Source organism: Molothrus aeneus, chromosome 19, assembly GCF_037042795.1.
Source record: "Molothrus aeneus isolate 106 chromosome 19, BPBGC_Maene_1.0, whole genome shotgun sequence".
Lineage (NCBI taxonomy): Eukaryota > Metazoa > Chordata > Aves > Passeriformes > Icteridae > Molothrus > Molothrus aeneus.
This window is the reverse complement of record NC_089664.1, coordinates 9,483,345-9,504,341: the sequence shown is the minus strand read 5'-3', so window position 1 is coordinate 9,504,341 and position 20,997 is coordinate 9,483,345. Positions and strand designations below refer to the sequence as shown.

Genomic DNA, 20,997 nt, shown 5'->3' with positions numbered 1-20,997 from the left:
ACAGAGCCCACAGAGAGAGCTCAGTTTGAAAAAAAGACGGATATGGATCAAATCCATGCTAAATAAACAAACAGACACGAAACCCGATGCCCAGAGCTCCTCCTTTCAAAGGCACAGCCGGCAGAGAGCAGCCGGACCTCAGCCTGATCTGCTCTGACTGAGAGCACCCCAGGCTCTCTCCCGAGGGCATTTCCAGCCCTGGAGGGGCTCCAGGAGCCCGGGCTGCCCTGCGAGGCTCGGCCGGAGCCGGAGGAATCCGCGGTTCCCCTTCCCAGGCTCGGGGCTCCGCTCCCAGCCCGGCCCTTCCCGATTTTCCTCTCCCAGACCCTCAGCAGCAGAAGCGTCTCGATGAGGAAGCGGCCGGCGCTGAAAGGAGCTGGAATCGGGGCCGTCTCAAGAGTTCTCTGATCCAGCAAATCGTTTCTGTGTGATTTTGTCTGGATCAAAAAAAAACGAGGCAGAAAAATCACGGAGACTTTGAGGGAGTTAAATCAGCAGCATTTATTCTGTGTTTAATGGCCAGGTTGGCAAAGAGTCAAAATGCTCCTACAGCTAAGATGGTCTGAAACAGTCAAGGACAAGGTTTGGAGGGATTTAAAAAAATTTTTTTAATGGACTAATAAAGCTAAAAAAAACCACCAGGCAATTTTTTTGGCTTATAAGCCCTTGTTCAGCCCAGAGAAAGAACTCCAACCTTGCACATGATGGCTTGAACTGGTTGTGTTGGTCACTCAGGTGGCTCCAGTGGGGTTGGGACCCTCGGAACAGAGGGAAGAGGGGAATGACCAACTTGTGGGAGCCACTCCTATTGCCAGGGATGTCCCGTGGAACCGGCTGCTCCTCCGGCTGGAAGCGGCCCCTGGGAGCCGCTCTGGGTCGCCCATCCTGGGAGCCCCCGGGGCCAGCGAGAGCCGCTCCCGCAGATCCGATCCCCGCGCCAGGCCTGGAGCTCCCGGGAGCTCCGTGTTTGGGTTTCCATTCAATATTCCTCGGCTTCGGTCTCCAAGGCTACACGCCAACATCCAACCCCTCCTCCAACTCCTGTTTTCAAAGAAAGAAAAACACTGTGAAAAGAGGCTGCAGCGATTTCTGGGCAGTTTTCAAAGCAGAGGCAGCGCTGGGAGCTGCTCGCCCCGCTCTCCCCGCAGGCTCTGCTCCAGCCCGGGCCGAGATTCCCGGGTGCTCCATCCCCGTGAAAGAGGGAAAGCACCTCCCCTCGGCAAGGGCAGGGTGTGGGGGAGCGAGCAAAAGGTTTTAAGGAAAAAAAATATGGGAGTTTGGAGTAGTTATCTACACGGGGCTTCATTCAAATCCTTCTGCAAAAGCTGGGTTTTTTGGGAATTCCATAGCCCTGCCCTGCAGCTGGGCTGGCCCCACTCGCTGGCCGAGGAGGGTGTGGGGCTGCCGCCCTCAGGTTTGGCCGCTTTTGGGGCTCTCGTTCATTTCTGTTCCCGTGCTCACAGAATAATCTGCTTTTACCGGCCGCGTGCTCCTGCCCTGCCCCATCGTGGACAGCGGGGCAGCCTCGGGTGCCGAACCAGTGTCCAGCTGCTGCAGCTGCTGTGACAGCCCCAGCACCTGCCAGGGACCGCCATCCCGCAGTGCCACAGAAATGGGATACCAGGGCATAGCCGGGTGGGTGTGCAGAGGAGGAAGAGGAGGATGAAGAGAAGGAAAGAGGAGAAAGAAAGATGAGGAGGAAGAGGAGAAGAAGGGCAGCACCCAGTAGCTCACTGCAGCTCACTGCAGGCTTGCTGGATGCTGTGACAGAAGCACCTGCAAAGAAACCAGAGTTAAATGTTCTTTACGTTGCTGTAATTATGTTACTAGAAAATAGAGAATACATCTCAAATTCTGGGTGGTTTTTTTTTCCACTTTTGTTGGAGACTTTTGTCCCAACGCGATGTTCCCGTGCTCTCTCTCCGTGTGGAAGGGTTTCAGTCAGGTTCTCCCTGCGTTCACCCCCGGCGAGCTCGATCCAGCTCTGATTTCCGTGTCACTCCATCCGCATTCCTGCGGCGAGCGCCCAGCACGCTGCGAACATCGCCCGCGGGGCCGGGAGGAGGGAGCTGCTCCTCCGGTGCCCCCGGGACAGGCTGCGACAGGAACGCTGGCCCGGGAGCGCAGCAGTCCCGGGCATTCCGGGCAAAGGCAGCAGCCGCGGGGCACGGAGCGAGGAGCGGGGCTCCTCCGAGGGCTGTGGGTTATTTTAGACCCGAGGTGACTCACACCGATCCCGGTGTGACTCACGGGGAGCTGGGGCCCGGGGCTGCTCAGGGTCACGGCACACTTGGCACACGCGGCTTTTCTCACGCAGCCCCGCACAGGGAGCAGCGGGGCGGCCGTGCCCGACCCGCGGCTCGGGGAGTCGCCTTTCCCGACCCCTCCGCAGGTGCAGCACTCTGACACCAGAGTTTTATGGAAAAGTTTGATCAAATAAATGAGTCCCGAGTGCCGAGTGCCGAAAGGGAGGCTCAGCCCGGGCCGTGCCGCTCTCCCCTGGCGCTCGAGCTTTGTGACACGTCTGAGCCCCAGCTCCCGGGGCCGCATCCATCACGGGCAGGAAAAGCCGAACGGGCTCTGCTTGGCTCAGACCCCGCACTGGGAATCGGCTCTCCTATGGCCCGAGCAGCCTGGAAAACATTGCTTTTCCAGCATCGCTTTCCAACAAACACCGAATCCTACAGATTTCTTCTTGGCACCGACCGAAGCATTTTTACAGCGACTGATTTTTCTCTGTGAGATTCAGAGAAAGGCTGAAAGGCTGCTCCCGTTTCCAGGAATCCCGGCGAGCACAGGTCGTTCCCTCTCGGGGCAATGCTGCGCAGGCACTGCCCGCATCCCACCCCCTGCCCGCCCCCGGCCCCGGGGCACCGGGGGAAGCCCTTCCCCGGCCGCAGCCACGGCTCGAGGGGACAGGCGGGGACGTCCCGCGTGTGGCAGAGGGTGACGGTGCCTCTCCAGGGGCGGTGGGTGCGTGGCCGACCCTGGGTGCCCCGTCCCGGCCCCGGCGATGCCGCCTGCGCTCTCCGGAGCACCGGGATGTGCGGAGCCGGGGTGCGCCCTGCCGGCCCGGCCCGCTCGGTTCCTATCGATGCCAGTCCATGCCGATCGGTCGGTGCCAGTCCGGTCGCTGCCGGTCCGTGTCACGCCAGTGGGTCGGTGCCAGTCCGGTCCGGTTCGGTCCGTGCCGTGCCGGTCGGTGCCGCTGTGTGCCGTGCCGTGCCGGTCGGTGCCGTGTGGTGCCGGTGGGTGCCGCGGGGATGCGCTGCGCTGCGGTGGGACCGGACCCGTGGGAGGCGGCGGGGGCGGCCCCGCTAATTGCATAACCGGGACGTCAATGCCGGCGGGAGCGCGGGGGAAGCGCGGGAAGATGGCGCCCCGCGCCCGGCCCCCGCCGCGCCCCGCAGCGCCCCGGGCCCGCGGCCCCAGCGCCCGCTGAGCGCGCCGGGGGCACCGCGGTAAGGGCGGCACCGGCCCCGCCGCGGGCACCGCGCGGGACGGGCGGGACGGGCGGGACGGGCGGGCGGAGGCGCCGCGGCCGCCTTTGAATGAGCCAATGGCGGCGGGGCCGCGGCCGCCGCTCGGGGCTGCCCGCGGCCACCCCCGGCAGGTGCCACCGGGGCGCGGGGGATCCGGCCGGACGGTGCCGCCGCTCGGTACCGGAGCGGCGTGGGCGCTGCCGCACGTGTCCGCGGGGCCGGGGGGAGAGCGGCGGGAGCCCCGGGAGGGCAGCGGCGGGGGCGGAGGGAAGCGCGGGGCTCTGCGGGAGCCCCGGGGGCGCGGAGCGGAGCCGCGGCCGCGCTCGGACGCGCTCCCACGCGGGGACCCGGCGGTGTCGCGGCCGGGGAGCGCCGGGCTCTGCCGGGAGCGAGATCGCTCTGCCCGTCCCGGGGCTCCCGGCGAGCGGGAGAGTCCTCACGGATGGCAGGGCCGGGCAGGGCGGGCTCGTGTCGCGATCCGCGGCGCCGGGACACGCGTGGTGCCGTGAGGCCACACGTGTGGCCGTGACGGGAGCGCCAAGGGGAGAAAAGTCCCTTTCAAGTCGTTTCCGTGGTGTCCTTGGGGATCGCAGCTCTGCTCTGGGTGGTTTCTCTGCCTCCTGCACCCCAAACCTCGTGGCGGTGACATTTGGCCGCCTGGGTTCGCTCGCTGTGGGTGGTGCTGGCACATCCCTGCTCCCGCAGCAGTCCCGCTGGTTTGGGAGCCCGCAAAACTGCGCGGAAATCGTGATTTTAAAATCACAGTACATTTAAAGCTTTTATTCCTTATGTGCCCCATCCCAAAAGGAAACCACGCGGACGCGTCTCGCTGCTGTAGGAGCCTGTTGGGGGTTAAATCCCTCTCGTTCACCAGCAGCAAAGATTTTGGCTGCTCCCTGGATTTCGCGGAAAGGAACGGTCTCAGCGGCTCTGCTTTGCAGCGTCCTGAGCCCCTGCTGGTGGGGCTGAGCCGCCTCCGGCCTCGGTCCTGCCAGGCAGAACGCTCGGGGATGCTGCGCCCGGCCGATGCCGTGCCGGGAGGGCGGGTGACAGCGTGTGACAGCGTGTGACAGCGTGTGTGTCCCCCGCAGGCTGTGCCGATGGAGGGCACGGAGCTGAGCCCGCTGATCCGGGATGTGTACCCGGCCGCCGGCCGTGTCCCGCAGGCAGCGCGGAGGGGCAGCGGCTGCCCGGAGCTGATGGTGCGGCTGAGCGAGGGGCAGTACGTGCTGTGCCGCTGGACAGACGGGCTCTACTACCTCGGCAAGATCAAGAGGGTAACGTGGGCACCCCCGGGCAACGGGAGAACCCGAAGAGGCGCCGGTGCCAGCGGAGCCGGTGCCGTTCCCCGGCTCAGCTCGTGGTTCAGGGGGTGCTGGCCTGGGCTGCAGTGTGTCCTTGGGCGTTTTGGGTTTGCATCCTGCCCCGGGGTGTCGCACCCCAAACCCTAGTGCCCGCAGCCCCGAGGGACGGGATCAGGCACCAGGGAAAGCAGGGAAGTGCTGGGAATGGGAGCTGACCCACAACCGTTGTTCTGCTCTCCTCTGGCAGGTGAGCGGCTCCAAGCAGAGCTGCCTGGTCACGTTCGAGGATAACTCCAAGTACTGGGTCCTCTGGAAGGACATCCAGCATGGTGAGTGTTGCCCCAGCCCCCCTTTCCCGCTGCGGGACCCTGCCCGGCAGCGCGGGGACGCGGCTGTGCCACCGCTGCCACCCTGCTCCCACAGCCGGCGTCCCCGGGGAGGAGCCCAAGTGCAGCATCTGCCTGGGGAAGAAGTCGGGCCCCAGGAACGAAATCCTCATCTGCGGGAAGTGCGGGCTGGGTGAGTGCGGGTGTCCCCCCACCCCGGGCCCTGCCGTGCCCGCCCCGGGCGAGCCCAGCCCCGCGGGCTGATGCCGGCCCCTCCGCAGGTTACCACCAGCAGTGCCACATCCCGGTGGCGAGCGGCGGCGAGGGCCCGCTGGGGACGCCGTGGTTCTGCCGCCGCTGCATTTTCGCGCTGGCCGTGCGGGTGAGTGCGGCTGCCCCGCGCTCCCGGCTCCGTGCGCGGCCCCTGCCCCGCACAGGGGACAGGACGGGGTCCCGGGGCGGCCCTGCTGACCCCAGCCCTGCCTCTCCCGCAGAAAGGGGGTGCCCTGAAGAAAGGAGCCATTGCCAGGACGCTGCAAGCCGTGAAGATGGTGCTGTCCTACAACCCCGAGCTGCTGGAGTGGGACTCCCCACACCGCACCAACCAGCAGCAGTGCTACTGCTACTGCGGGGGGCCCGGAGAGTAAGGGCAGCCTGAGTGTCACCAATGGCTCTGTGGGGACAGCAAGGGCAGCCTGAGTGTCACCATTGGTTTGTGGGGACAGCAAGAGCAGCCTGAGTGTCACCATTGCCTTTGTGGGGACAGCAAGGGCAGCCTCTGTGTCACCAATGGCTTTGTGAGGAAAGGAAGATGGGGTCAGGGTGGGGATGTTTGATCCCAGGCTCGCAGGGCACTGCCCTGGGGCCAGCAGCTCTGCTCCCCATGCTGCCTCTGCCCTCTGGGTCTCTGTTTGCACAGAAACACGAGTTAGGGACACGCTTTTTCCCCCCGGCTGGGGGTCTGTGTCTGGGAGGGGACTGGGGCAGTGGCTGCCACACGCTGCCCTCACTGTCACCGTTCTGTCCCTGCCCAGGTGGTACCTGAAGATGCTGCAGTGCCACCGCTGCCGGCAGTGGTTCCACGAGGCCTGCACCCAGTGCCTCAGCGACCCCATGATGTTTGGGGACAGGTATGGCCCTGCTGGGTATGGCTGGGGTGGCTCCAGGGGGGACCCACGGGCACACCCCAGCTTTGTGTCCCTGACACATCTGACACTGCCATGGATCAGGTGGCCCTGTCCCACAGAGCCCCACTCCCCCTGGCCTTGCTGTCACCATTGGCCCTGTCCCAGCTGTCCCATCCCTGGGCCCTGCATGGCTGTGGATGTTCCTCACCCCCAGCCTGTCCCTGGTGTTTTGCAGGTTCTATGTGTTCTTCTGCTCTGTGTGCAACCAGGGACCAGAGTACATCAAGCGCCTGCCCCTGAGATGGTGAGAAATGGGCTCTGCCTCCTCTGGGATGTGCCCTGGTGGCCCTGGGACACTGGGCTGGCTGATCCCTGCAGTGCTCAGCTGCCAGCCGTGTCCCACCTCTCCCCAAAGCTCAGGGGATGCTGTCATGGCTGTGGTGTCTGCTGTGATGCACCTCTGGGCTGGGCTGCTTCCCCTGTGAGATGTGGGAAGGTTCCAGTGGTGGTTTGGGAGGATCTGGGAGCTGTAGTGGCACTGGCAGAATGGGGCATGGTGGTGGCACCAGGGCTGCTGACCCTGTGCCCCTCTTTGCCGCAGGGTGGACATCGTCCATCTCGCCCTCTACAACCTGGGCGTGCAGAGCAAGAAGAAATACTTTGACTTCGAGGAAATCTTGGCCTTTGTGAACCACCACTGGGACCCTCTGCAGCTTGGGAAGGTACAAACACACCTTGGGTTGGGCTGGAGAGCAGCCATGGGAGTGAGAAATGTCACCCCAGCTTGTGCAGCACTCAGCACGACAGCTCCTGCTCCAGAGGAGTTTCCTAATCCCCTTCCTCTGCGCTGGGATTTTCCTCGGTGGAGTGCCAGACCTGACACCTTTCCCGGTGGGAGCTAGAGCTGGGGGAAGCACTCACACCACAAAACCTGTCCTGGGGCAGGACGGGGCCCTCCCCGAGGGTGGCACTGCCAGACCCGGGTGGCTCCGGCCGCTCCCTCCGCCCCTCCCTCGCTGCCCGGCCTCGGGCAGGAGCCGAAAGCGGAGTTCGGGTTCCCCCGTCTGTTTGGATTTTGCATGAGCAAGGCGGGCACTGAGCCCTGCGTGCCCCTGTCCCGCAGCTCACGGGCACCCCGGTCTCGGAGCGCGGCCCCCACCTCCTGAACGCCCTCAACAGCTACAAGAGCAGGTGAGAGCCGGGCGGGATGGGCAGGGGGGATGCGGGATGGGCAGGGAGGATGCGGGATGGATGCGGGATGGATGCGGGATGGCTCAGGATGGATGCGGGATGGCTCAGGATGGATGCGGGATGGGCAGGGGGGATGCGGGATGGGCAGGGAGGATGCGGGATGGGCAGGGAGGATGCGGGATGGGCAGGGAGGATGCGGGATGGCTCAAGATGGATGCGGGATGGCTCAGGATGGATGCGGGATGCTCCCGTGCCAGCCCCGCTGAGGGCTGAGGGCTCTGCTCCCTCCCCTCCCGTCCGCGCCCAGGTTTCTGTGCGGGAAGGAGATCAAAAAGAAGAAATGCATCTTCCGCCTGCGGATCCGCGTCCCCCCGAACCCCCCCAGCAAGGTGCTGCCGGAGAAAGCCCCCGGCGAGGGCGAGAGCGGCTCCTGCGAGCTGAAGAAGAGGGGGAAAAGCAAATACGCCCATAAGGACAGGTGAGCGGCCCAGCTGGCCCCGCGGCAGCATCAGCAGCAGCCCCCAGCCCCTGCCCCTGCCCGAGCCCCCCTCACTCACGGCCTGTCCCGTTCGCAGCCTCCTGCCGCGGCAGCTCCAGCAGCAGAAGCGAGCGCGGCGCAAGAGGGCCAAGTTCCTGCTGGAGGATGCCATTCCCAGCGTGAGTGCTTCGCCCCCTCCTCTCCGCCCAGCCCTGGGCTGCCCGCAGGTTTGAGAGCTCCTGTCCTCGCTTTGGGCAGTGTCTCAGCCCAGCCGCCTCCAGGGCAGCATTAACTCCCGCTCCTTTGGGTGGCCCCGGGCAGGGGGTGCCAGCCGCGGGGTGTGGGCAGCACCCCTGTGCCAGGCAGTGAGGACTGAGCTTGTTTTTGTGACAGAGCGACTTCACCTCGGCCTGGAGCACCAACCACCACCTGGCCAGCATCTTTGACTTCACGTTGGACGAGATCCAGAGCCTGAAAAGGTCTGTGCAGCCAGAGCAGGGCTGTGGGGGGCAGGGGCGCTGCTTGTGCCAGGCTGGGGGCGATTCTGCATCCCAGCCTGTCCCGTCCCACCCCATCCACAGTGCCAGCTCAGGACAGACGTTCCTATCAGATGTGGACTCCACAGATGCCACCAGCACCTCAGGCTCGGCCACCACGAGCCTCTCCTACGAGTCCAGGTGAGGACTGTGCCCCTTGGCCCCTTCTGGAGGAGTCCTGGTGGCATGGCCAGGGGGGTGAGGGCCTGTGTGTCCCCTCTTCATGTCCCACTCTGGGGAGCTTTCCCTGCCTGTGCCCCAAAACGGGCTGGGGGTGCCAGAGTGGCACTTGTGGGGGTGCAGGATCGGAGCCGTCAGTCCTTGCTGGGATCCCCCAAATGGGAGGGAGCTTTCCTGGCTCCCTCCAGAAGCCAGCCCGGGGGGACACATTCTGGGTGCCGCCCTCACCCCTGCCCTGTGCCCTCCCCGGCAGCCGCAGGACCGTGGGCAGCCGCAAGCGCAAGCTGGCAGTGCCCGCCTACGCCTCGGGGGCCAAGAGGAGAGGAGGGGGCGAGCGGGGCGGGCAGCGCCCCGAGGGCAGCGAGGCCCCGGCCGGCCCCGACCGCCCCGACGACGGCATCGACAGCCACACCTTCGAGAGCATCAGCGAGGACGACTCCTCGCTGTCCCACCTCAAGTCCTCCATCAGCAGCTACTTCGGGGCCGCGGGCCGGCTGGTGTGCGGGGAGAAGTACCAGGTGCTGGCGCGGCGGGTGACGCTGGAGGGCAAGGTGCAGTACCTGGTGGAGTGGGAAGGCACCACCCCGTACTGAGCCCCGCCACCCCCCGAACCTCTCCCGGAGCCAGAGCAGAGGAGATCGGGCTGCTGGGGAAGCCCGAGGCACAGGAGAGGCGCTGGTCCCTCCCCGCGGGTGGAGGCAGCGCCCAGGCCGGCAGGGCTGCCCAGGAGTGAAACCTGAAGCCCCGACACTCTGTTTTTTTTTAATGTTAACGATTTTTAGTTCCTTGGCTGTGTTTATGCAGAGCGTGGCCCAGCCGTGCCCTGCTGATGCTCACAGAGCACTGAGGGGTCCGGCCCTTCCAGAAGGGTCCCCCTGGCACAGCTGGAGCAGCTGCTCGGGGGGCACCCACCCCCTGCTCACACAGAGGGACCTCGGCCTGTGCCTGGCACAGCCTGACCGAGCAGCCTCGAGGGGCTCCTGCTGCCCAAACACCAACCCCTCCTCATCCTGGGCTCCCAGAGCTGCTCGTCCCTGTGCCCACGGGAAACTGGGGACAGCTCCCGGGCTTTTCCACCTCATCCTGAATCCATTCATTGAAGGAATGTGGTTTGCTTTATATGGGAGGAAAATGCCCCAAACCCAGCCCAGGTGTGGCTGCTGCAGCCATGGGCAGATGGGCTCTCACCCCACAGCCTGGACTGAGTGTGCTGCTGCACCAGCTTCATCTCCCTGCTCTGACAATCATGATCTTGGAAGAGATCATCCAAAAAAAATCCTCCTTTGCCTTAAAACCACCATGGGCACTGCACAGAGCGGAGCCCAAGGCCTTTGTTTCTACAGGAATCTTCACCGCAAATGTGCCAAACCAGCAGACAAACCAAAAAAGGCTGAGGAGGACAGGGGGGCAGGGGCTGGACTGGGGTCCCTGTGTCCATCCCTGTGGCCTCCTGGCTGTGCCTCTCTCGTAGTGCTGATGTTTGTGAGCGCTGGGCTTGATTTGTCTGCAGGAGAGAAGGAGCAGCCCCTCCTTTAAGAAAGCAATACTGCCAGCTTGGGCAGGAGCAGGGCAGTTGGCTTTTTGAAAAAGATTCCAGTATCAGATAGATATGTTAGATTTTTATCCTTTAGAGAGACAGAGAGATAATTTTAATGTCCTCCTCCTCTCTCCCCATCCCACTGTGGCTGTCCCAGGGGATGGAGGGTGGGCCATCCTGGGCTGGGGGGTCCTGTCCTACCTGTGCTTGTGGGATCTCCTCCAGAGCAGTGTCCCTGTCCCTTTGGGAGAGGGGCTGCCAGGTCCCCCCATCCCTGGCAGGGAGGGGTCCAGCAGCTGGAGAACTGCCTGTCCTGCCTTAGCTTTGTCCTTGAAGGATCACTTCAAATATTTCCCTTTCTTAGTGCCTATGGAGCCCTTCCAAGGGGCTGCCAAGAGCTGTGCCAGGGCTGAGCAGGGTTGTGCCAGTGGGATGTGCCAGTGGGAGCACCCACAGGACCTGGCCCTGGCTCCTCTCTGCTCCCTCTCTGTTCCCTCTCCTCCTCTCCTGGCTTCTTGCAGAGAATTGAATGTGGAGCCTTTAAAAGTATTTTTGTTGCAGAGTATATTTTGCATTCGCTGTAATAGAGATTATAACAACTCTGTGCACCTTCTGATTTCTGAGTTCAGGTTGCTGCTTGTAAGCACCTCTCGTTATACCCGAGTTGTAATTAATATGTCTGATGTACAATTAAAAAGGGAGGGTTTTTTCAAAGTCACTGGTTTTTTGTAGTGTGAGGATTATTGGGTTGGGGTGCCCAGGGCCCAGCACGGGCTGTGCTTCTGGGCTGTGTTCTGTGCCAGGTGAGGTGTGCAAGCCCAGGACAGGCCTTTCCTCCTGCCCAGGTAAGAAACTCCCGTTCATTCCCTTCCCAGTCACATAAATACCCCAAAAATGTCCCTTAAGTTATGTCCCAGAAACCACGAGCATGAGGATCCTTTTACAAAGCTCAGCTCAGGTGGGGTAGGGACACAGAGCCAGGGCAGTGCCATGGTCCTGCTGGCACCTGGGCTCCCCAGCCTGGCCCACCCAGCTCTCCCAGCTCCCTGGGACAGCGAGAGCTGAATCCTAATGGGCTTGGCTGGGCTTTGCTGGGCTTTGCTGGGCTTTGCTGGGGTTTGTTGGGGTTTCTCTGGGTTTCTCTGGGTTTTTCTGGGCTTTGCTGAGGTTTGCTGGGGTTTGCTGGAGTTTGCTGGAGTTTGCTGGAGTTTGCCGGGGTTTGCCGGGGTTTGCCGGGCTTTGCTGGACTTTGCTGGGTCTTTCTGGGTTTTTCTGGGCTTTTCTGGGTTTCTCTGGGCTTCTCTGGGCTTTGCTGGGCTTTGTTGTGTTGTTCTGTGTTTTTCTGGGCTTTGCTGGGCTTTGCCGGGGTTTGCTGGGCTTTGCTGGGTTTCTCTGGGCTTTGCTGGGCTTTGCTGGGCTTTGCTGGGCTTTGCTGGGGTTTGCTGGGGTTTGCTGAGGTTTTCTGGGGTTTGCTGGGCTTTGCTGGGCTTTGCTGGGGTTTGCTGGGGTTTGCTGAGGTTTGCTGGGTTTTTCTGGGTTTCTCTGGGCTTTGCTGGGTTTTTCTGGGTTTTGCTGGGCTTTGCTGGGCTTTGCAGCTTCCCCGGGCCCTGCAGGGCTGAGCCGCCGGGGGAGGGGAGTGCCCGGCCCGTCCTGCGGCCCCGGCCAGGGCACATCGGGCAGGATGCTGGGGGCCAGGCAGGGTCAGGGCTGGCTGTGGGCACACACGGCACTGCCAGGCCACGGCTCCCGGCTGGAATTCGCTGCTGACAGCCCGAGGCAGCCCCGAGTGTCCTGACAGGGGCATCTCCGCATCCTCACGCGCAGCTTTGGGTGCAGGCAGCTCTTCCCCAGCTCCTCCCGCGCCGGCTCCGCGCTGCCCAGCGCTCCCGGGGCACGCAGAGCAGCGGAGCTTTCCCAGTTCCCGAGCTCCCGTGTCACAGCAAACCCCAGAAGATAAAAGCTGCCTCGGCGCGGCTCCCCAGAAATGAGCCGCTCCCCAAAAACGAGCAGCACTTCGTGCCTCTCAGTGCCGTGGGACGCTCTCCTCCATCCACCGGAGGTAGGCAGGGTTCCCTTGGTCGATGGGCAGGCTGATGATCTCGGGGATTTCAAAGGGATGGATGGATCTAAAGTGGAAACAGGCGCGGAGGAGGAGCGCAGTCAGGAAGCCGCTCCAGCCCTGCCCGGCCCTCCCGCACTTCAAAGCCCCCGCGGTTCCTTTTTGCCACGTGGGAATTTCGCTCTGAGTTTGGGTTTACCGCAGACTGCCGGGGCCTGGCCCCAAGCTGAGAGTGCCCCCCGCCCGGGAGCTGCAGGAAATCCTGTCAGGGAATGATAGCCCTGCGAGGAGGAGAATCCCTCCTCGAATCCAGCCCAGCAGTTGATATTTCTGCTGCCTTTTCCTTTTTGCTGGTGCCATCTCTGGGGTTTTCTGGCTCGTGAGATACAGCAGGAGCACTTAACCCCTCCTGGGTGGGATGGGGCTCAAGGAATCCCCAAAGCTGGAGCAGGAGGTGACAGCCTACCTTGGATGGGACACCCAGTGCTCCCGTGGAGCCAGAGCCTCACCTGACGTAGTTGGACAATTCCCCTATTTTGGACGTCCTTGTTTTCACCAACTGTGGAGAGTAAAAAAAACAGAACAAACCCAAGGGGGATGTGAAGGGATGGAGGGGTCCTGGTGTGCAGCTCCACTGTGCCCACCCAGCACGGCCAAGGTGTGACAGGAGCTTTCCATGCACAGCCAGGGTGTGACAGGAGCTCCCCAGCACAGCCAGGGTGTGACAGGAGCTCTCCATACATGGCCAAGGTGTGACAGGAGCTGTCCATGCACGGCCAAGGTGTGACAGGAGCTCCCCAGCACAGCCAGGGTGTGACAGGAGCTCTCCACACATGGCCAAGGTGTGGTTTGCCCAGTGAGGTGTGCAAGGCCATGATCCCAAACCCAGTAGGTTGGTGCCACCCTCCCCAAACCTCCCTGCAGCCCCTTTCAGATGGGGCCTTTTGCAAGAGGGATTGTTGTGATGTAGGGAATGATCACTTACTAGCAGTATTTCAGTGGATTCTTCCAGTTCCCCTTTCCAGAAATACCTGGATTTAAAAGAAAAAAAGCTCTGCTGCAGCCATGCCAATGCTCAGGTTCCTTTCCCTGCTTGGCGCTTTTTGCACGAGGTCATTTCTTTACAAAGTGGCTCAAGAAGCATTGCTGGCCCCAAAACTGCTGAGCAGATTGAGTGAGCACCCCAGATTTATGCACAGGAGCCTCCTGCAGAGGATTTGCCCAGGGGGACTGGCAGGGCAGATTGGCTGGGCCTTGCCTGCAGGGAGGCTGAGCTTTCCTCCTCTCTTTCCCTGCAGGAGAGGAGCTGCACTTCTCATGAGTCAGATGTGACCTTTGAAAACATTTCCGCTGCCAGGAGCTGTCCTGATCTCATCTGCCTGCAGGGGAGGGCTCCGGGCAGGGCAGGATCCTGGAGCAGGATCCAGCTGGAGCTGCAGGAGCAGCTCTGCTCTGCCCCTCTGGGCTTGTAGGACATGATGGATCAGGGGAAGAAGGGAGTTACTGGGTTTGCTCTCAGGGTTTGTAGGAAGTGATGGATTAGGGGAAGAAGGGCATTGCTGGGTTTGCCCCTGTGGGTTTGTATAAAAGGATGGATTAGGGGAAGAAGGGAGTTACTGGATTTGCTCTCTGGGTTTGTAGGAAATTATGGATAAGGAGAAGAAGGGAGTTACTGGGTTTGCTCTCTGGGTTTGTAGGAAATGATGGATTAGGGGAAGAAGGGCGTTGCTGGGTTTGCCCTCAGGTGGGATATGGGTTTGCACTGTGGGATCCCCTCCTGAGGGAAGCTGGGGTGGGATCTGCTCCTCACTTCTGCCAGGGGGTTTCTAAGAGGAAAAGCTGTTTTGGGGCTTTGCTCTTGAGCCTCTCCAACAAGTGCAGTCCCTTTGCACGGACAGCTGAGGACACCTGCAGAGCAGGGCTGGGCCTGGTCCAAGGTCAAACCTGCTGTTCTTCCTGCCTGAAAAAGCTGCTGCATTTTGCAAAAGCCTTTTCTGCTCCCTGTTGGGCTGCTTTTTAGAGTCTCTACTAACAGGCACCACGTCCTCAGGACCACAAACCCTAAATTGCTGGATGTCTGTGTAGCCAAGTGCCCAATAAATGAACGAGCCCCAGGGGCACTCAGAGCATCTGCCCCCCTCAGTGAGCTCTGGGCACAGTGAGGCTCATCCCCACCATCTGCAACAACAAACACACCCAGCAGCCCTTGGGAACCCAGGCCTGTGTCCATGCCCTCCTTCCCTCCCTCCCTCCCTGCAGGTTTGCTGCTCCCTCGGGGAATGCCCAGCACTACTCACAGGGCCGAGCTCTTGGGCAGGATGCTCACACAGGCAGCCAGCCTCTTATCCATGATGGCCCTGGGGGACACAGGAGGGCACTCAGTGCCAGCCCAGCCCACAGCTCACCCCCAGCCTCGGGGACATTCCCTTGTCAGCTTTGACACTGGAGACACTGAATTTTGGGTTACTTATTACCCTGGGAAAACAAAGGTGAACTTTGGCTGGAGATAGTCCAGATCAGGCCCTCCTGGGAGGGCTCTGGGACCCTCCCTGTGCTCAGGAGGGACTTTGGGGGTTGCTCCTGGCCTGGAGGACCCTGCCCAGTGCCAGCCCCTCTGGCTGTGGGGTCACCAGGGCAGGGGCTGAAATGTGGGACCATAAAAACCCAGCCTGGGTTTGTCTGCCCCTGTCCAACTGTGCCCCTTCCTCCCAGAGCAGCCTAAATGTGCATCTTAAATTAAAAACATCAAGGCTTTTCAACCCAAAATATCCTAGAAAGCTGAAGGCCAGACAGATTCCCTCCCTTGGGCTGCCTCCATGAGTTGAGGGCTGGTTTGTTATTGCAGAGCTGCTCAGGAAGAAGTGACCCCTCAGAGATTACAGAGCACTGAAGCAATCTCAGGGAGGAGTTTTAGAAGCAAGGGGGCAAATGTTGTGTTTGGTGACCAGAGCAGAGTCTGGCCCTTCTCACAGAGGTGGCAGCTGCCCCTCCAGGCAGGGCACCAGTGACCCCCCCCTTGGTTTGCTTCAGCACTGGTTTGGGGGGACCATGGCTGGGGAGAGGAGCACCCCAGGAGGCTCAGGGCTGTTTGCTCCCACCATGTGCAGGCAGTTCCAGGCATTCAATGCTCCTGGAGCATCTTGAGTTAATCTTTAGAGCAACAAAGTGCAGCAGCACGAGCAGAGCCACCCCTGCTGTGCCTGTCATGTCACACATGGCACAAATCAGTCTGGATTTGCTGCCTGCAACTTGCAGTTCCTTTAGCACAGGAACCTTTTGGTTTCAGTGCTCTGTCCCAATAAATCGAGATCCTGAGAGCCTGAACTTGATCCCAGCAGGCTGAGCAGCAACAAGAGGCCACCAGGGGAACAGAGAACATTGTGAGAAGCTGAATGTGATCTGTGGAAAATGTCTGCATAATACATGATAGCTTTGGGTTGGGTACTTAATTGTGTGTTTCTTTGCCCTGAAGTGAGACAGATGAAATATTAATAAGCAGAAAAGCAAAGAAAATGATAAACACGAATCTAAGGCAGCAGTGGGGGCTGGCGGGGTGCTGGGCAAGTTGGGTGAGGTGCAGTGGCCAAGGGGCTCAGCTCCTCCCAGCACAGGCAAGAAGGTCTTGAGATGCTGAATTCTACCTGCAGCTCTTCTGCTTTCCCAAAGCCTGAACCCTTTTTTGTGGGGTGGAAAATTTCCTTGCAGACTGATCCATCTGAGTGAGGGCTCCACTGAGCAGTGCAAAGGAAGAACAAACACAGGAAAAGGAGTGGGGGTAAATGAGTGTAGAAGCCCTGTGTCATCCCCTGCAATCAGGGCTCAGTGCTCCCGGTTCCAGAACAAAGGAATAATTACTCCACCAGTAAAACCACAACCAAAGTACACATATCTCAGCACGGGGGAGTGATTTATCTCCTCTCCCTTCCCTGCAAGATGAGGAACAAAGAGGGGAAAGCATTTGCAAAGCTGTTCAGATGAGGCATTTTCAGGAACTGAGGCTCTTTTCACCAGGTACAGTTGCTCCTTTTTTTTATAGGAGACATCGAGCAGAGCAGACATAATTCTATTTGAATTTCTCAACACAGTTGCAGTATTTAAGGTGACACAAACTCCCTTTCAGTAGCCTGTCAGTTCCTGAGCATGTCTGGGAGCCCTTTGCTGAGATGGAGGGGTTTTGGCAGCAGCAGGAAAACAGCACAGGAGGTGTTGCAGGAAACTTCATGGTCCATCATAAACACTTCCCCAGGCAACACGGGTTCAGTTCTTTGAACAGACCATCCATTGAGGCAGGGACTGACAGATGTGTGAAAAGAACTCTGCATGCAAAATATCACCCTAAGTGTCTCATATATTAAAAAAGAAGAAGGGAAAAAATGGAGGAAAAGCCCTCATTCCCTGAAGTTTGCCTGGTGAGCAGAGTGGTGCCTCAGAAGTGTTTGTTGTTTTTCCTTTATTTTCATGTCAGAGCATTGTGCTTGGTCTCTCTCTATAAATATCCCCCCTGGCATTTTGTTGTCTAGAGAGGAATAAAGACTGTGGCAGACCAGAGAACATCAGGTTGGAGCTTAATCCATCTGAGAACCCAGAAATTCAGGGCCATGAAAACGGGTCTCAAAGATGCAAGGCAGTGACATGCACGGAGAATTGCTTGCTGTTACCATGGCATTGACTCCAGAGGCAAATGTCAGCTTTCCTTGGGACAGAGCAGCTCTTGGCAAGGGCTTGTGGTGCGCTCAGTGGAAAGGAGCATGGATGGGGTGAATCCCAGAATGGTTTGGGTTGGGAGGGACCCTAAATCTTATGTCACTGCCACGGTCAGGACACCTTCCTCTATCCCAGTTTGCTCCCATCCCAATGTCCACCCTGGCCTCCAACCCTGCCAGGGATGGGGCAGCCCCAGCTGCTCTGGGCACCCTGAATTGCCAAGGCCAGAGGGACGAGGAGAAATTCAGCTCCGTTGCAGCCCCTGCAGCAGCCAGGCAGGGGCGGCGTGGCCGTACCTGGCGATGTCCCTGGCGATGTGCTCGTTGAGGCAGGTGACAAAAACCACCGAGTGCGTCCCTGGGACGTAGCTGCCCGTGACAGCCGAGTGCAGCTGCAGAGCCAGGCCCCGGAGCAGGGGGTGCAGGAGCACCAGCAGAGCCAGCACCTCGGAGAGAACACCAGGGGTGGTGGGAGGTGAAATATTGCACTTGGGAAAACAGCATTCGCATCGTCTGGGGCTGGAGGGACATTCCTCAGCACCGCAGGAACCGGTTAAATTGAATTAACTAATTAATTAGTTGAATTAATTCAGTTTAACCGGTTAAATTGGGTTAAGGTGAGGGTGCACAGGTGAGTGCATCAAGGTGAGTGCTCCTAGGGGGATATAAATGGAGTGCTGCTGGAAGAGTCTGAGGGCTAAAAATACAGTTGAAAGTAGCTGCACTGGAGTAATTTGCCTCAAAAGGCAACCTCTGGCATTGTGCTGAGCGTTTACCAGGGCTCTGAGGTTAAAGGAGCTCTGTGTGACTGGGGAGAAAATGCAGAATTCAGCAAGTGTGGGGGTGCCCCTCCTAGAGAGCCAATCTCATGCTCGGGGCAGGAGAGGGGCACTTTTGAGGCTGTATCAGCCCAGGCTTCGACTGTGGGAGGTCGCCCCCAGACTTGTGGGGGTTCCAGACTCCACCACCCAACCACAGCAGCCAGGACTGGTTTTCTGCAGGAGAATAAGGAGGTAAGACGTGGAATGGGGAGGTTAATCTGGAGTGCTGAGGAGCAGCTGAAGGATGGTGCCACTCTGGGCTGCAGCAGTGCCTTCCTTTTGTCTTTTGTTTTGTTTTTGACATAAACAGCATCTGGCCCTGGTTCAGCTGCAGTGATTTAAAAAAATGCTAAGAATATATTCCTTTTCCCCCCTTATTTCCACTCTCCTTTTTCCTCTGATAAACCTGCCATTACAGCACTAATGTAGAAATCTCTCCTTTTATTTTTTTCTTTTTTTTTTTTAATTGAATTAAAAATCTCTCTTGTCACCACAAAGCCAGGAGCTCGTTCCTATTTGGAAAATGACTGATTGCTGTATTGCTTGTCTCCTCTTTCCCAATCCATTTGAGAAAATATTCTTTATTACCACAAGACTTCTCATCATAATTTTTAGAGCTCCTTCTGTGCTCCTTTTTTCCCACTAAGCCATTTAACAAATATTATACAACAAATCCCAGAAGCTACTCGGTGAGTTACAAACCAAACAGAGATGTGCTGGTGTACCTATTTTTCCAGATTAAAATGTAATCATGCTCCTTGCTCGGGGAAAAAAAACAAACATCCAACCTGTTCAGCCTGATGATCATTAATCTTCTTGTAAGATGTATGTGCATGTGATGAGGAAATCCCCAGGATCATTTGTGATTGAATATTAGTACAAACATGAACTCTAAGGTGGTTTTTTTTCTGGTGTTTCCCCCCCTTTTTTTTTATGAAAAGGAAGATTTTCCACCCCTTTTTTTCCAGAATAATTGTATTTGCTAAGGATGGTGCAAAAAGGAGTGAAACATCAGGATTCCTGGCCGATAAACCAATTAAACTCATGATTGCCAATATACTGAAGTGAAAAAACTGAAAACACCCCTGTGAGGATTTTTAAGAAGTTCACTGAAAAGCACAAAATGCCAGTTTAGTGCAGAGAGACTCAGATTTCTGTAACACTTCTTCTGGCTTTGGCGAGCTATAAACTGCTTTAGGTTTAGAATCACCCTGCCAGAACTTTTTGCCTAGTTTTGATGAGCTTCCATTAAAAATCCCCGACTGAACACAACTTGTGGCAACGCTGAGTGTAAAAAACCTGAACGTTTGCTTTTCTCCCAGCAGATACAGGGAGTCCCCCCCCCCTCCTGCACGATGGCCTTGGGAGAGCTTTGCTAACAGAGGCACAGACAGATATTGCCATGGTTGCTTGGCGTGGGTTGGTGTCTGTTGTGCTCCTCAGGGAGTGTCCCATGTCCTGCATCCCCATCCCAGAACCATGTCCATCCTCAATCCACCCCTGTGTCCATCCCAGCCCTATGTCCATTCCATTCCTCCGTCCATCCCATCGCCGTGTCTGTCCATCCCCGTGTCCATCCCCGTGTCCATCCCCGTGTCCATCCCCGTGCCCGTCCATCCCCGTGCCCGTCCATCCCCGTGCCCGTCCATCCCTCCATCCCCGTGTCCATCCATACCCATGTTCGTCTATCTGTCCATCCCCGTGTCCGTCCATCCCCATGTCCGTCTATCCATCCGTCCATCCCCGTGTCCATCCATCCCCATGTCCGTCTATCCGTCCGTCCATCCCCATGTCCCTCCCCATGTCCATCCATCCGTCCATCCCCGTGTCCATCCATCCCTATGTCCCTCCCCATGTCCATCCGTCCGTCCATCCCCGTGTCCATCCATCCCCATGTCCCTCCCCATGTCCATCCCCGTGTCCGTCCATCCCCACGTCCCTCCCCGTGTCTGTCCGTCCGTCCGTCCCCCGCACTCACCAGCAGCGCGGTGCCGCGGCCGGGCCGGGGCCAGCCCTGTGCGGCGGGGGGCAGCGGGCAGCGCTGCCTCGGCCCCTCCATGCCCGCCGGCCCCTCCACCCGCTGTGCCCGAGCCGGGAGCGCCGCCGGACAGCGCCACCGGCTCCTCCTCCTCCTCCTCCTGTCCTTCCTCCCGGCCGGGGCCCGCCCGCTGCGGGCCAGGACAGCGCCGTGTCCCCTCCTGCCACCGCCGCCTCTGCACCTGCCGGCCTGGGGGGACAAATATGGGGGCTCGGCACCCCAAAGTGGGCACAGACCCCTGAGCTGGTGCCAAAGTTTCCAGGCTGTCCCTCCAGTGCCAGCCCCGGAGCCCTCCCAGCGCCGTCCCGGTGCTCTGAGACGCGCTGACCCCATTTATCGCCTTTGCTTCCATTTCCCCGTCTATAAAATTGTTATTTCCTCAGATTTCATCTGTTTGGGGCTCTCTGGACAGAAACCGCCGGGCAGGGGATGAGTCCCGGCGGTGTTTGTACCCAAAATCTCCTGGGGGCAGAGCCGAGCGCCGTTTGTCCCACGCTGTAACTTTATTGTCCCCCGTGTAACTTTTTACTGTCGCCCTGTCTGTCCCAAAGATCTCTCACAGTTCCCTCCTCGCCAGCCCGCAGGACCCGCCCGTCTGTCACAGATTTATCTGGGGGATGGAATCCTGCGCAGAGCTGGAGGCACAAAGTTACAGGAGTTATCTGACAGCATCGGTTTGTTTGTAAAAGGTGAGAAAATGAGGGGGTGACACGTTCTCCGCACCGGGAGCTGTCCCGGGCAGACACCGGGATGGGACCGGCTGTTCCTGCGCTCTCGGGATCAGCGCTTTCCCTTCCCGAACCACATAAACGCCGTTTATCGCAGTTTTGCCAAAAAAACGGCGACGCCGTGCACCGACCTCCGGCCCCGCTCAGGGGATGGAGACCGGCCATGCCGGCGGGACCGCGCCCCCCTTCTCATTACCGGGACCCCGCCCCCCTTCTCATTACCGGGACCCCGCCCCCTTCTCATTACCGGGACCCCGCCCCCTTCTCATTACCGGGACCCCGCCCCCTCAGCGCACAGCCAATAGGGCGGAGCCAGGGGGGCGTGGCGCGCGGACATTTTGTTTACATTTTGCCAGACGCAAAGGGCGCCCTTAGCAACGGCGCGGCGGTTGCTATGGGCCACCGAGTTCTCGCGATATCCCCGCCCGGCGGTCGCTACGGGCGACGCGACTTCTCGCGAGACTCGCGGGAGAGGGCGGAGGCGGCC

General features: G+C 59.6%; 2 protein-coding genes and 1 long non-coding RNA gene across 3 annotated transcripts; 1 reads left to right on the top strand and 2 right to left on the bottom strand.

Moving 5' to 3' along the window:
- Positions 1-482: 482 nt before the first annotated feature.
- Positions 483-3,299, bottom strand: LOC136564701 (uncharacterized). The gene is made up of 2 exons (XR_010784744.1): positions 1,480-3,299; positions 483-1,041 (listed from the first exon to the last, which is right to left on the bottom strand). It is a non-coding gene; the product is annotated as an uncharacterized lncRNA (long non-coding RNA).
- A 74-nt stretch (positions 3,300-3,373) lies between these two features.
- PHF19 (PHD finger protein 19) lies at positions 3,374-10,879 on the top strand. The gene is made up of 15 exons (XM_066562952.1): positions 3,374-3,461; positions 4,574-4,759; positions 5,034-5,115; positions 5,210-5,305; positions 5,394-5,494; positions 5,607-5,755; positions 6,147-6,242; positions 6,475-6,543; positions 6,841-6,961; positions 7,363-7,430; positions 7,738-7,908; positions 8,006-8,087; positions 8,302-8,387; positions 8,490-8,585; positions 8,878-10,879. Exons 2-15 carry the CDS (start codon positions 4,583-4,585, stop codon positions 9,215-9,217), a joined length of 1,734 nt encoding a protein of 577 aa, XP_066419049.1. The 5' UTR covers positions 3,374-3,461; positions 4,574-4,582; the 3' UTR covers positions 9,218-10,879.
- Positions 10,880-11,618: 739 nt separating this feature from the next.
- On the bottom strand, positions 11,619-19,808 carry LOC136564721 (protein CutA homolog). The gene is made up of 6 exons (XM_066562953.1): positions 19,723-19,808; positions 17,221-17,369; positions 14,518-14,577; positions 13,206-13,251; positions 12,730-12,779; positions 11,619-12,287 (listed from the first exon to the last, which is right to left on the bottom strand). Exons 1-6 carry the CDS (start codon positions 19,801-19,803, stop codon positions 12,185-12,187), a joined length of 489 nt encoding a protein of 162 aa, XP_066419050.1. The 5' UTR covers positions 19,804-19,808; the 3' UTR covers positions 11,619-12,184.
- Positions 19,809-20,997: the final 1,189 nt, after the last annotated feature.

What these genes read in the sequence shown, in the direction of transcription:
- PHF19 (XM_066562952.1), top strand. Translation starts at nt 4,583, where the DNA reads ATGGAGGGCACGGAGCTGAGCCCGCTGATCCGGGATGTGTACCCGGCC. An exon ending in CTGCGGGAAGTGCGGGCTGG is followed by an intron (nt 5,306 to 5,393) that starts GTGAGTGCGGGT and finishes GCCCCTCCGCAG; the next exon opens with GTTACCACCAGCAGTGCCAC. An exon ending in TTTTCGCGCTGGCCGTGCGG is followed by an intron (nt 5,495 to 5,606) that starts GTGAGTGCGGCT and finishes CCTCTCCCGCAG; the next exon opens with AAAGGGGGTGCCCTGAAGAA.
- LOC136564721 (XM_066562953.1), bottom strand. Translation starts at nt 19,803, where the DNA reads ATGGAGGGGCCGAGGCAGCGCTGCCCGCTGCCCCCCGCCGCACAGGGC. An exon ending in ATCGCCAGGGACATCGCCAG is followed by an intron (nt 14,578 to 17,220) that starts GTACGGCCACGC and finishes TGTGTCCCCCAG; the next exon opens with GGCCATCATGGATAAGAGGC. An exon ending in AATCCACTGAAATACTGCTA is followed by an intron (nt 12,780 to 13,205) that starts GTAAGTGATCAT and finishes TACTCTCCACAG; the next exon opens with TTGGTGAAAACAAGGACGTC.